General features: G+C 44.0%; 1 protein-coding gene across 1 annotated transcript in view; it reads left to right on the top strand.

Annotated features, from left to right (window-relative positions):
• Positions 1–289: 289 nt before the first annotated feature.
• The window catches only part of NOC3L (NOC3 like DNA replication regulator), a 123,969-nt gene continuing 109,378 nt past the window's right edge, over positions 290–14,880 (top strand). The window contains exon 1 of the mRNA XM_089687780.1: positions 290–378. Within this exon, the coding sequence (XP_089543906.1) occupies positions 370–378 (9 nt within the window). The 5' untranslated portion in view covers positions 290–369. The remainder of the gene's footprint in view (positions 379–14,880) is intronic.

Below are 14,880 nucleotides of genomic sequence, written 5' to 3'. Positions count from 1 at the left end.
TTTATTATACGCTCGCCTGCAGGTAAAATTAAAAAGTTTATTACCACATTAAGCTCTTCTCCACTCTCCCAGGAAACGAGAATTGTAGCATTAGGAGAATACTTCACTTCCCAGCACCTGCCAAATTCTTTCCTTTTTGGAGGCTTACTAGTGCCCTGGTAACCTCTTTGGTAATATCAGCCCTACTCCTGTAAAAATACATCCTAGAGAGCCCTGTGTGATAGGCGTTCCTCTGTGCAGCCGGCAGGTGGCGTTCATACAAATCCGCAGCACAGGAGATGGCTGGGCTGTTCTAGCCGGCGCTTGGACTGTCTGTGTTCACTTCCTGTTGTCTACACGTGTGGAGCGGAGCTGTACGGAGGATACACCATGAAGCCGGTAAGTGTATGACTTATCTGGGGACTTCCTGCTCTTCTACCGCCACAGCTCCCAGTTACTGGGCTGCTGATAGAAATGAATGGAGCGCGGAGTGTATTTTCTAGTGAATGGGAAGCTTGGTGCTTACAGGAGACCATGCTTGGGAAAGGAATTCTGCTGCTGACTTCTCATTTGGCAAAGTGGGACGACATAGTGATCCTCCGGCATTTCAACGGTGGGGTGGGGTGAGGTGATCACCCCAGGAGGAGTGTGGGGAGGGGTGGCCACCCCAGGAGGAGTGTGGGGTGCGGTGGCCACCCCAGGAGGAGTGTGGGGTGCGGTGGCCACCCCAGGAGGAGTGTGGGGAGGGGTGGCCACCCCAGGAGGAGTGTTGGGAGGGGTGGCCACCCCAGGTGGGGTGTGGTGGTGTGAGGGGGCCACCCCAGGAGCAGTGTGGGGTGAGGTGGCCACCCCAGGAGGAGTGTGGGGAGGGGTGGCCACCCCAGGAGGAGTGTGGGGAGGGGTGGCCACCCCAGGAGGGGTGTGGTGGTGTGAGGGGGCCACCCCAGGAGGGGTGAGGGGGCCACCCCAGGAGCAGTGTGGGGTGAGGTGGCCACCCCAGGAGGAGTGTGGGGAGGGGTGGCCACCCCAGGAGGAGTGTGGGGTGCGGTGGCCACCCCAGGAGGAGTGTGGGGAGGGGTGGCCACCCCAGGTGGGGTGTGGTGGTGTGAGGGGGCCACCCCAGGAGGGGTGAGGGGGCCACCCCAGGAGCAGTGTGGGGTGAGGTGGCCACCCCAGGAGGAGTGTGGGGAGGGGTGGCCACCCCAGGTGGGGTGTGGTGGAGTGCGGGGGTGGTGGGGCCGTCCCAGGAGGAGTGCGGGGGGTGGCGGGGCCGCCCTATGTGGAACTAAACTAATGTTTGATAACTTTACTTACAGGTAATAGTATAATAAAGCTAATAGGTGATAGGTGTTGTAGGCGTATAATAAAGGTGATGGGTGTCGTGGGCGTATAATAAAGGTGATGGGTGTCGTGGGCGTATAATAAAGGTGATGGGTGTCGTGGGCGTATAATAAAGGTGATGGGTGTCGTGGGCGTATAATAAAGGTGATGGGTGTCGTGGGCGTATAATAAAGGTGATGGGTGTCGTGGGCGTATAATAAAGGTGATGGGTGTCGTGGGCGTATAATAAAGGTGATGGGTGTCGTGGGCGTATAATAAAGGTGATGGGTGTCGTGGGCGTATAATTATTAGAAGTATACAAAGTGACATTTCATTCATGTCACTGTACAGCAGGTCAGTGCACTACACTGCTGTATGATAACATGATCCAGTCCTGTACCCTGTGTTAAAATACAGCAAATCACTGCGGTACAGCTCTGGGCTGCATTCCCAGGTGACTAGGATACATGGAAAACAATGTACACCACTGATTGGTGTAGAACAATGCCAGTCACTGAACTGTATGTGAAGTGGCCCTTGGAAGTACACGTATTATCCGACATTAAAATATGGGGCTAACCATGACCTAGAAAGAAATGCTCCAGCATAGGTGTGAGGAAAAAATAATCCTCTGACGGTGGTGTTACTGGAAGGAAAAGCTGCTGTCAGTGGGGTCACTGAAAGGAAAAAACACCCCTGCATTGGTGTTGCCACAATAAAGAAAAAGCGCCCTGCGTCTGTGGTGTCACTGGACGGAAAATAGGCCCATTGCATCTGTGGTGTCACTAGAAGGAAAGTGGGCCCCTTGCGTCCGTGGTGTCACTGGAAGGAAAGTGGCCCCTTGCATCCGTGGTGCCACTGGAAGGAAAGTGGGCCCCTTGCGTCCGTGGTGCCACTGGAAGGAAAGTGGGCCCCTTGCGTCCGTGGTGCCACTGGAAGGAAAGTGGGCCCCTTGCGTCCGTGGTGTCACTGGAAGGAAAGTGGGCCCCTTGCGTCCGTGGTGTCACTGGAAGGAAAGTGGGCCCCTTGCGTCCGTGGTGTCACTGGAAGGAAAGTGGGCCCCTTGCGTCCGTGGTGTCACTGGAAGGAAAGTGGGCCCCTTGCGTCCGTGGTGTCACTGGAAGGAAAGTGGGCCCCTTGCGTCCGTGGTGTCACTGGAAGGAAAGTGGGCCCCTTGCGTCCGTGGTGTCACTGGAAGGAAAGTGGGCCCCTTGCGTCCGTGGTGTCACTGGAAGGAAAGTGGGCCCCCTGTGTCTGTGGTGTCACTGGAAGGGAAAAAAATGCCCCTGCTCCTCTGGTGTCACTGGAAGGGAAAAAAGCGCCCCTGCTCCTGTGATGTCACTGGAAGGGAAAAAAGCGCGCCTGCGCCTGTGGTGTCACTGGAAGGGAAAAAACGTTCCTGCGCCTGTAGTGACACTGGAAGGGAAAAAACGTTCCTGCGCCTGTAGTGTCACTGGAAGGGAAAAAACGTTCCTGCGCCTGTGGTGTCGCTGGAAGGGAAAAAAATGCCCCTGCGCCTGTGGTGTCGCTGGAAGGGAAAAAACTACCCTGCGCCTGTGGTGTCACTGGAAGGAAACCCCAACCCCCCCCCCCCCCCGCGCCTGTGCTGTCACTGGAAGGGGAAACCCCCCCGCGCCTGTGCTGTCACTGAAAGGGGAATCCCCCCCCCCCCCCCCCCCCCAGCGACTGTGCTGTCACTGGAAGGGAAACACCCCACCCCCCCTGCGCCTGTGTTGTCACTGGAGGGGAAAAAACTGCCCCCTTCAACTTTTAAAAAGAAAAAAAAAAAATTAGCAGTGCAACGTGTTGATACTGATACATTGTACCAATCTGCATCCCAATCACTTCCGCATCCCCGTTGACCAGGACTGCTATTAGAAATCATAGGGTCCCGTACAGCCTACCTGACGGGGCCCCCAAAACCCTGACCCCAACCCCCTGACCCTACCTACCCACCTGAAAAAAAAATGCAGCTTTGTCTTTATGGGATAGTTTTTTTTGTTTTTTTCCCCCCAGCCTGTTATAGGCAGGCCTTACATGATGTAATTTTCTTTCCTACAACCACGGGTTACCAGAAAGATAATCACTCAAATCCCTCAACATCTCTGGCTGGCTTAGGGATGCATCTGACTGTCCTTCCTTCAGTCCTGGCTCACACCAGTGCGGCTTTTATACTGCGCTACTTCAGCACAATTTCCAAGGCGCAGATCAGAGAGATTTTTAACTACGATTTTACTGCGGCTTGCGACTCCATTTAACAGAAGTCAATGCAAGCTGCAATGAAATCGGAAAAAAGTTTTGTAGGAACCTTTTTCAAAGTTGTGACATGCGTCGCAGCAATTTTGAATGGTTCTATTGCCAGCAATGAGGTGCAACTTGTCATGCGATTTGGAACTGTCAAGTTGCAAATTGTACTGGTGTAAACCAGGGCTCAATGATCATCATCATTACCATGATAATCGCACAGTGCAGGTGCTGTTCCTCAAAGAACCTGTACTGTGTGACTATCATCGTGATGATAATAATGATCACATTTGGATGCTCCCTGCTGTATAATTGAACATAGCCTAGGCAACGGTCAGGGCATGGGGAAAGGTGTGTATGTGCTGTCATGTCAATACTGTACCTTTCCTGTGACTTCTGCTGCTGCTGGGATCCCTCTTTTTGCAGTGCTGGCTGCTGAGCTGAGTAGAGGGACATCACACATGGACTCTGCTGCCTGCACAGGTTCCAGCCATTCCCTCAGCACTTACTTGCTGAAGGAGGCAGGCAGTGTGCAGGGCAACGTAGGTAAGCTGAATCACTTTGCCAGCCAACAGCAGGGACTGAGAGAGCCGGGACTTCATCTCCTCAAATGTGGACTGGCCAAGGATAGTGTAAGTCCGCAGGTGCCCGAAAAAGAAAACACGGGAACTGTATGTATGCATTGACTGTACACATCCTACATGAAGCCTGAAGCTGCTGCCTACAGGAGGCCCGGTAGTACCCCCTTATCAGCGGCACTGCCATTGACAGATTTCCCAGCCATCGTCTGGGAAAGAATGTAATGCTGTGCGATCTGCATTGCATTACATCCAGTGGAGTACAGGGCAGACATCCTCCGTAACACTAAACTGATGATCTATAAGGGGCTTTAAATGCATTGCCTATAGAAAATATAGGGTGTGGAAGTTTGTCGCCATTTCACGAGGGCACACAAATTTAAGGTTTGGCATGTTTGCGATCTATTTACTCGGTGCAACCTCATCTTTTATATCTTAACAAAAATGCGTCATTTATTGCTTTTTGGGGCCCTAAAACTCATTGTCATGAGGGACAAGTAGAATTGGACACTGATTTAGTCCCTTGGACAAGTAGTTTTTTCAAAAATTTCCACACCTCTGATCCACCTTCCTGAAAGATTTTCCCATCACTTCTTTTCCTGGGCATTACTGTGAAAATTGTTCCAAGACAGCTGTCACTTGATGACCCTTGCTATGACCCTCCCCTCTAAAGCATGCACACATTACTCCCATACTTAAAAAGCCCTCCCTGGACCCCACCAACCTGAACAACTTAAGACCCATCTCCCTGATGCCATTTACCTCTAAATTCCTAGAACGCTTAGTCTACAATCGCCTGATCTCCTACCTGACTGACAACAACCTTCTTGACCCTTTACAGTCTAGCTTTCGCTCGCTACACTCCACTGAAACTGCCCTACTAAAACTCACTAATGATCTACTAACTGCTAAAACCAATGGCCACTATTCCGTACTCTTACTACTTGACCATCCCCTCCTCCTCAAAAAACTCCACTATCTTGGCCTCAGAGACTCTGCTCTTTCTTGGTTCTCCTCCTACTTATCGCAGCGCTCCTTCAGCATTACCTATAACGCTGCCTCCTCCTCTTCACTCCCTCTTTCTATAGGGGTCCCTCAAGGTTCTGTCCTTGGACCCCTTCTCTTCTCCATCTACACCTCCTCCCTTGGTCACTTGATAGACTCCCATGACTTTAAGTACCATCTCTATGCTGATGACACACAAATCTATCTTTCTACCCCTCACCTCACCCCTTCAGTCTCCTCTCGCATTACTAACCTACTAAGTGACATATCAGCATGGATGTCACTCCACTTCCTCAAACTCAATCTTTCCAAAACTGAGCTCATACTATTTCCTCCAGCCCGTGCCCCCTCCCCTGACTTCTCCATCAAAATCAATAACACAATCATCAGTCCCTCCCCTCATGCCAGGGTACTAGGTGTAATCCTAGACTCCCATCTGTCCTTTCAGTCCCAAATCCAATCACTCACCTCCGCAACATCTCCAAGATACGCCGTTCCTAACCTTGGAAACCACTAAGCAACTTATCCACTCCCTTGTTATATCTCGCCTTGACTATTGTAACTCCCTCCTCGTTGGCCTACCTCATCGCACGCTATCCCTTCTTCAGTCTATCTTGAATGCTGCTGCCAGACTCATCCACCTTACTAACCGTTCTGTATCTGCCACCCCTCTCTGCCAATTCCTCCACAGGCTTCCCGTTGCCCAACAGATAAAATTCAAAACATTAACATATAACGTATAAAGCCATTTATAACTCTGCCCCAAATTACATCATTGATCTTGTCTCTAAATATCACCCAAACTGTACTCTCCGCTCCTCGCAAGACCTCCTAATCTCTAGCTCCCTTGTCTCCTCCTCCCATGCTCGTCTCCAGGACTTCTCCAGAGCTTTCCCCATCCTCTGGAACTCTCTACCCCAATTTATCAGACTATTGCCTACTCTGCTCACTTTTAGGCGATCACTGAAAACCTCTCTCTTCAGGGAAGCCTATCCTGCCCTCAGCTAATAATGGAATCTTCTGCTCTTCCAACCAGTCCATCCCCCACAGTTACTACCTTTTTGTACCACTAGCCCCTCCCTCCTAGATTGTAAGCTCCAAGGAGCAGGGCCCTCCTATCCCTCTTGTATTGAACTGTATTGTCTCCCGCTATATTGTAAAGCGCTGAGCAAACTGTTGGTGCTATATAAATCCTGTGTAATAATAATATATAGAAGGGCTGTGGCTCACAGTCCCTTCTTGTAATATATACATACTAATATAATAAGGTGCAGTGCTAAAATGATGTAAATCTCAATGTAATAAAGTGCAATACAATGATGGGAAACGATCTTAATATTATATAAAGTGCAAGTAGTGCTCAATTCAAGTGACAATTCAATCAGCAAGGCAAATGCATAAAGTGACTACAGTGTAAATGCACATCCATCAAAGTGCAAATAGTGCCTATAAGGTGATAAAGTCCATATATCAATCGCTGAATAAACATGAAGCTTCAAATATAAGTGATCCTTAGTGAGTTTTCCGGTGATAAATAAATAGCTGAATTACGCAATCACCAGATGGTTAATGCCATCACACATTTGAGAATAATTATATCTCAGTGGGTCAGCTGGATCATCCTATGGACACCTCTACCCTGGTATGGACTCCCCTCTGGGCCATCAATGGGATGCAGTACTTTTCACCTCTTCCTGCAGTACGCTCTGTTGGTGGTGAGGCTCATCAAGAGCCCCAAGAAAGGATGCCAGAATAGTGTGATACTGCTTCAAAAAGGTTTTATTGATCCATTCACAGGTAAATGACAAACGGAAAGGTAAATCACAGACTGACCATAAGATGAAGGTAAAGATTTCCGCCGGACCAGCAGGGGCCTCGGCAGGTGTGACGTCAGGACGTTGCAGCTCCTCACGCATTTCATGCTCTAGCACATACTCATAGGGGGTGCGCATGCAAGCATCTGACGTCCAGCGTGTTCTATTTATAGCAAACAATGGCGAAAAATGGCGCTTGTGTGCATCGCGTCCGCCATTTTGCCAGCTATTTCTCGCATGTGCGGTACGACCCGCGCCATGCTATCGGCGCATGTGCATTGCGTCCGCCATTTTGCCGGCTATTTCTCGCATGCACTGTACGACCCTCACCATGCTATCGGCTACCCTGCACGTGCAATGTACATCGGTGCCATTTTATTGTAGACTTAAAATCATACTACACTGATACAGGATGCGCACGCATCCAGGGGACATTCACTCGATGCCTTCCTATGCGCATTACACTACGATCACCAGGGAAAGAAAGCCAAAACATTATATTCGTTATTCCTAATCAAAGCAATATATTGCGAACAACTGGTGTTTAAATAGTGATATGAATATATGTTATTAGGTCATGCGTCCTCCCATCGATTTAATACATCTGCGCATGTGCAGTACTCGTACCATATATGCATATTAGTCAGACCCATTAAACTTAGGTTGCTAAAATTATGCATAGATATTGCCATAATTTGCAATAGGAACATCAATGTATCCATAGAGCCATAATGCTCAAATAAAAGAAATCAACTATGATGGTGATCAATATTAATCCCCAAAATAGGTAGGCATCATATATATAACATAACATATATTACAATATGTATAGGTACACGATATATATATAAGATATAATAAAATAATATAAAATAAAATATGGTCAGTAAATACAAAATTAAAATTGAATATAATTTAGGACCAGATCTGTGCTGGTAACTCAGCTTAAGAGTTATGCAGCATAAGTAACTGTATTCACATAATAAAATCCCTATACCTATAAAATATGTAAAGGGAGCACAACCCAATTATGCCATATAAGAGAATTAAAAAATATTAGACATATAGTAAAAACTAAAAATTTTTAATCTAATAAAATGATGCATAGTTAAAAATAGAATAGCTATGAAAATTAAGAATAAGATACTGTAAAAACTAATAAAATTGCGATGACAAAGAAAGGGAGTGTTAGTGGAAATAAAAGATAGAAATATTCCTGATAAAATCTGAAAATATATAAAATTAACTGTTGTCTATAAAACAATTAATATCAAACTCAACATTGAGCCCTTTGGGATATAAAGTATCCAGTTCAAATATCCACTAGCTGGGAAACTGCCCTTCTTCTTTTATTCATTCCTCTCCAATGTGTTTTTATGACATCAATGCCTGTAAATTTTAATGAGGAAGGGTCTCTGTAGTGGCATAGATGATAGTGTTTAGAAATGGAATGATCTTTATAGCCCTTTTTCATGTTATTCACATGTTCCCTTAAGCGGTCTCTCAGCCTTCTTGTAGTTCGACCAATATATTGTTATTTACTATTACATGAAATAAAATTGTCTATTATATATACCTTCCCTGTAGTTGTAGAAATAAAATTATCCATTTTCCTTTTCCTCATGTTATTACAGAGGCAGATTACACACTTGTTACAGGGGAAAAACCCTTTCATCTCAGCAAAGAAAGTTGCACTTATTGGGAGGTTAATCACATTTGGGGCTATCCTATTCCTTAGGGGCATAGCCTTCCTGAAAGTGATCTCGGGTTTATCAGGTAGGAAACCCACTAAGATAGGATCTGCTTTAAGGATCTCCCAATTATTATTAATGATTTTTGCAACTGCTTTGTGTTGGATGGAAAAAACAGTGATGAACGGGCATACTTTGGGCATCCTTTGTTCACATTATTCAATATTTCATCTCTATCAATATTGGCCACTGTTTCTAAAGTGCAATTTAACATAGATTCAGCGTAACCTTTCTCCAAGAATGTTTTTTAGAATCGCTGCCTGGGAGTTGTACGTTTCAACACTAGTACAGTTTCTTCGAATCTTGAGGAACTGTCCTTTTGGAATATTTGTTAGCCATGCTGGGTGATGGCAACTATCAAGGGGGATATAACTGTTCCTATCTGTTTGTTTAAAAAAGGATTCAGTTACAATCTTACCCCCTTGATTCAATAAAGTTAAATCCAAAAAGTGTATACTATGTACACTATACTCAAAGGTAAGTTTGATGTTAAAATGCCGAAAAAATTAACGCCTGCTCTTCACCATTCCAGATTTAAATATCATCTATATAGCGTTCATAAAATGAGAGCTCCGGCCATTCCCTGGCATATATAACATCTTCCTGCCACCTGGCCATAAAAAGATTGGCCAGGCTGGGAGCAAATTTTGCTCCCATGGCAACTCCCTTGGTTTGTAAATAAAATTGATTATCGAACAAGAAATAGTTCTTTGTCATCGCAAATTCTAAAAGTTCAAGTATAAAATCTTTTTGTAACCAAGTCATATCTTTAAAATCATTCAAGTAAAATTGTACTGCCTCCATGCCTTCCAAATGATTTATATTTGTATAGAGTGATGTAACATCTGCGGTAACCAAAAATGTCGTGGGTTCTGTTACTACAGCTCTAATGTCCTGCAATACTTGTTTGGTATCACGTAAGTATGCCGGCGTTTTGGTTACTAGTGGTTGCAGAAAATGATCTATATATTCACCTGCCCTTGAACATAATGATCCAATCCCACTAATAATTGGTCTACCCAGTGGATTATTGGGATTTTTGTGTATTTTTGGCAATATGTATACCACAAGCAGTCTGGGGGCAGAGGGGCACAAGAAATCCCGTTTCTTTTTTGTTTATAATCCTATTTTCATAGCCTTTATGGATAATTGTTTTAAGTGATCTTTTAAAAGGTCTCAAGGGGTTCTTTTTCAATAAGTGATATGTATCTTTATCACTGAGGATATTATTTACCTCTTTGATGTAGTCCATTTTTGATAGGACAACCACCCCCCCACCTTTATCAGCCGGACGGGACTACAAGGTCTTTTCTCTCCAAAAGAGAGTTCATAGCTTTTTTAGAAGCATTCTGATCCCTGACATGTTTAATTTTAATGTCATTAAGATCCTTAAATACTGTGTCCCTAAAGGCATTAATATAAGCCTGCGACTGTGTAGGAGGGTTGAATAAGGATGCATTTCTGAGATTCGAATTGATGGTTCCACATAATGGGGCTTTATGTGTAATGGGGTAACTTAGAAAATATTTCTTGAGAGATACTTGTCTAACAAATCTGCGTACATCAATATAGGTTTGAAATTTATTAAGGGCCGTTTTTGGGGGCAAATTTAAAACCTTTGTCTAACAGATTAAGTTCCTCAGGTGACAATTCAACCTTACTTAAATTGTAAATACCTGCTCCTTTTATAGCCGTCTTTTTTTCAGGTTTGTTAACCCTTTTGCCACACTATTCTGGCATTCTTTCTTGGGGCTCTTGATGAGCCTCACCACCCACAGAGCATACTGCAGGAAGCGGTGAAAGGTACTGCATCCCATTGATGGCCCAGAGGGGAGTCCATACCAGGTTAGAAGTGTCCATATGATGATCCAGCTGACCCACTGAGATATAATTATTCTCAAATGCGTGATGGTATTACGCATCTGGTGAGTGCGTAATTCTGCTATTTATCACCAGAAGACTCACTAAGGATCACTTATATTTGAAGCTTCATGTTTATTCAGTGATTGATATATGGACTTTATCACCTTATAGGCACTATTTGCATTTTGATGGCTGTGCATTTACACTGTAGTCACTTTATGCAGTTGCCTTGCTGATTGAATTGTCACTTGAATTAAGCACTACTTGCACTTTATATGATATTAAGATAGTTTCCCATCATTGTATTGCACTTTATTATATTGAGATTTACATCCTTTTAGCGCTGCACCTTATTTTATTATTTTGTCTCAGGAGGTTATTGGTGCCTTTCGGTGTTACAGCAGCTCACCCATAGCACTCACTTTTATGCCTTTTATTCTAATATATACATACTGTTTGTAATTAAAAATTAATATTTTGTGACAATTTAGTGTTTAACTTTCCCAAAAGTGAGGGTTTTATTGTGTAATTGATGCTCTGATTCCCTGAGAGTCAGGAATGGTTGGTAGTTTTATTGTGCTAATCTGTCAGACTCTGAAGCTAGCTCATAGTGGCTGGTAGGGCCAGATGACAGCCTTCTGCAGTACAATAGAAGAGGAATTTTTTTTTTCCATTTCCAGAGATATTCAGCTTGACCACTTTATGTGCATGGTTCTTTTCCTCATTGGATTTTTTCTTCAGCCATGGGCAGTCCTCAGTGATGACGTTCACTATGCTCTCATTGCAGCATTGTATGTGAGTTCAGGATGCTGTAGGGGGCAGATAAATGACGCCCTGCACCCTCTCTGCATATCCTGGCGTCGGTCAAACCAGAAGACTGTGGAAATCTGGTGGTGGAAGGGATTACTGTGAGGGACAGCGCTGGAGAGGAGATGAGTATTGCAGCCAGATATGTTTTTCTGTTTTAAACCCCTTTTGGGTTCCTAAAATTGAGTTGAGCCGTAATATTGTTCTCCAACTCTGGCCACTGACTTAAAATGATTGTCACATAATTCCTTTTGGATAGAGAGACATTCACATGTCTATGCATCAAGAGATTCATTTTTTTTTTTTTTTGCAGACCCCCGCTGATTTTGTAGGAAGAATTGATTGGCATTTTTGCCCTGACGAGGTTGCTCTCTTTTTAGGTGGATCGGGGCAGCGTTTATATACCTGTTGATTTTGAAAGGGGTCCACTTCCCTTTTGTAAATGAAACTTTAGGTTGTTTTCTCTAATTTGCGTGTACTATTTCTAGAGTAAGTACCTTGTTTAAAAAAAAAAAATACTGTTATCTGCAATATCAAACTCAGAAGAGTACACAGAAGTAAACAGATTTCAGTTGTCACTGAGATATTTTTATTTTTTTTTCTTGCAATAGATTCTCTGGCAATTGCTTATCTTTTTATTTTCTTGCCTTATAACATTCGCTTATGCCGCTCATTTTAGTGGAGTACTTTAAAGTTGTAAAAGCTTACTGATAGACTGCACTATCCTAAAACATTCTGTTGCTTTGGATGTTGCGTTGTGCAAAGTGGAGTGATCGATATTATAGCAATGTGGCTAAAGAATTTGCATGGATATTCACAAAGAATGAACTTGGAAAGAATGTAGCCAGGCACATCCCCAAAATCTCTTGTGCTTGGTGAATTATTTCTTCCCAGTACACCTGTATTTTAGGGCATTCTCCCCATATATGTGCTATTGTACCCTTAATCCCATATCCACTTCACTACATAGGTGATTTCTCTACATTTGGCATGGGTGCCACACTCGGTGTATTGTACCACCTAGTTAAACCTTTATCCATTTCCACCACCTTCATTTCTATAGCCCCATGTGTTAATCTATAAATTTTTCTTTTTTTTTGTTGCTCGTTGAATGATATTCCGAGTTTCCTTTCCCATTTTTCCCATATAGGGGAAAGTAAATCCTGCTATTGCAGTAAGGATTTTATAAATATAGGAAGTACCATGTGTCCATATCTTACTTGCACTAAACAGTTATTCAAATGCATTTAAATTCTCCATTGTCCTTAATGGCTTTTGGAGTATTGCAACAAAGTGTCGTAATTGAAAATATTGCCGCTCATCTAACATAAGGAACACCTTTTTGTTTTTTAGCCCCTGAGAGGAACATATTTCTCCTCCTTTTTTTTTATTATGTCTTTTAACTGTGTATTCCCTTTCCTTATCCATTTAACGAAAATATTTTCCATCCCAAGTGGAAAGAAATATGTTCCCACCAACGTTATTAACCACTTGAGCTCCAGAGGATTTACCCCCCTTAATGACCAGGCCTCTTTTTGCTACTTGGCGCTGCACTAATTCAACTGATAATTGCGCGGTCATGCAATGCTGCACCCAAACGAAATTTACGTCCTTTTTTTCACACAAATAGAGCTTTCTTTCGGTGTAATTTGATCACCTGTGCGCTTTTTATTTTTCACGCCATAAACAAAAAAAGCCAAATATTTTGAAGAAAAACAATATTTTTTACTTTCAGCTATAAAAAATATATAGTAAATTCAAAGTTGGTTATAAATTTAGGCCAAAATGTATTCTGCTACATGTTTTTGGTAAACAAAAACCCAATAAGTGTATATTGATTGCTTTGTGTGGAAGTTATAGCGTCTACAAACTATGGTATAAATACTGCAATTTATGGCATTTTTCTGCTATACAGCGCTGTGCTAGTTTAACGGACAATTGCGCGGTCATGCAATACGGTACATAAATGAAATTTACATTCTTTTTTTCCCCACAAATTGAGCTTTCTTTTGGTGGTATTTGATCGCCTGTGCGGTTTTTATTTTTTGCGCTATAAAAAAAAGGCTGACAATTTTGAGGAAAAAAAAACAATATTTTGGACTTTTTGCTATAAAACATGTCCAGTAAAAAAAAATGCAAAAATCAAATTTAGTCATAAATTTCTGCCAAAATGCATTCTGTGACGTCTTTGCTAAAAAAAAAAACCCAATACATGTAAATTAATTGGTTTACGTGAAAGTTTTAGCGTTTACAGAAGGCAGGAAAGATACTGGGATTTTTAATTTTTTCTATACTAATAATGGTGGCGATCAGCGAATTATGGCGGCAATCAGCGACATATGGCGGCGATCAGCGACTTATGGTGGGACTGCGGGACTGCGGCGGACATTTTGACACTGGGGGGAACTGACTTGGGGTCACTGACATCCCCAGTGACACCAATACAGTGATCAGTGAAAAAAAACCCCACTGACACTGTACTAATGTCACTGGGGAGGAAGGGGTTAACATATTTAGTGTTTACTGGGGGGCGGGGGGGGGGTGTACTGGACGGGGGGGGGGAGCTGATCCAGGGAGAGAAACTCTTCTCTCCCTCTTCAGCTTGTCGGGGAACTGTCACAGAGCAGGGCTGTGTGTAAACAATGCAGCCCTGCTCTGTCAGTGATCACCGCTCATCAAGGGCAAACGGCCGGTTACGGCGGCGGAGACCCGCTGCTGACACCCGCGGGACAGGCAGGGCGGGCGCGCACCTCACGTGTGCCCCCTACCTGTTTTGCAGAACCACGTTTTAAAACATGGTTTTGCCTACCAGTGCCGCCCTGCAACTGTTTATATGCGGTGGCTGGGCGGCAAGTGGTTAACATTGAATTAAATTCCCATCCCATTTGTTTGTGAATTGCTCCCAAACCTTAATTACATTTCATGTATAAGTGCCCTTGCTTTCAGCCAACTTAGGAGGCTGATGTGGCAACCAAACAATCCTATCTAGTTATGTTGAAAACACATCAGATCTCAATGTGTTACTTAATGTGTTTTCTATATTAACCCACTTGGTGATGTAAGGCTTGGATGCAGCTGCTTGGCCATGGAAACCCATTCAATGAAACTCTCTACGCACTGTTGTGCTAATCTGAAGGCCACACGTAGTTCGTAGTTTAGCTATTGACACTGCAGACAGTTGGCGACTTCTGTGCACTGTGCGCTTCAGCATGTGCTGACCCTGCTTTGTCATATTACTTGCCCTACCAATTCGTGGCTGAGTTGTTGTTTCGAGTTGCTTCTACTTTTTGTTACACCACTGACAGTTGACCGTGGAATATTTAGTAGCAAGGAAATTTCACAGATGGACTTATTGCAAAGGTGGCAACCTATCACACTTGAATTCACTGAGCTGAGAGCGACCTATTCTTTCACAAATGTTTGCGGAAGCAGTCTGCATGCCTAGCTGCTTGATTTTATACACCTGTGGCCAAGGAGGTGGACTGGAACACCTGAATTCAATGATTTGGATGGGTGTTC

Source organism: Staurois parvus, unplaced genomic scaffold, assembly GCF_062004578.1.
Source record: "Staurois parvus isolate SC_StPar_1 unplaced genomic scaffold, SC_StPar_1.0 ptg000437l, whole genome shotgun sequence".
Lineage (NCBI taxonomy): Eukaryota > Metazoa > Chordata > Amphibia > Anura > Ranidae > Staurois > Staurois parvus.
The sequence above is the reverse complement of the archived record's forward strand: the minus strand, read 5'-3'. Positions and strand labels throughout refer to the sequence as shown.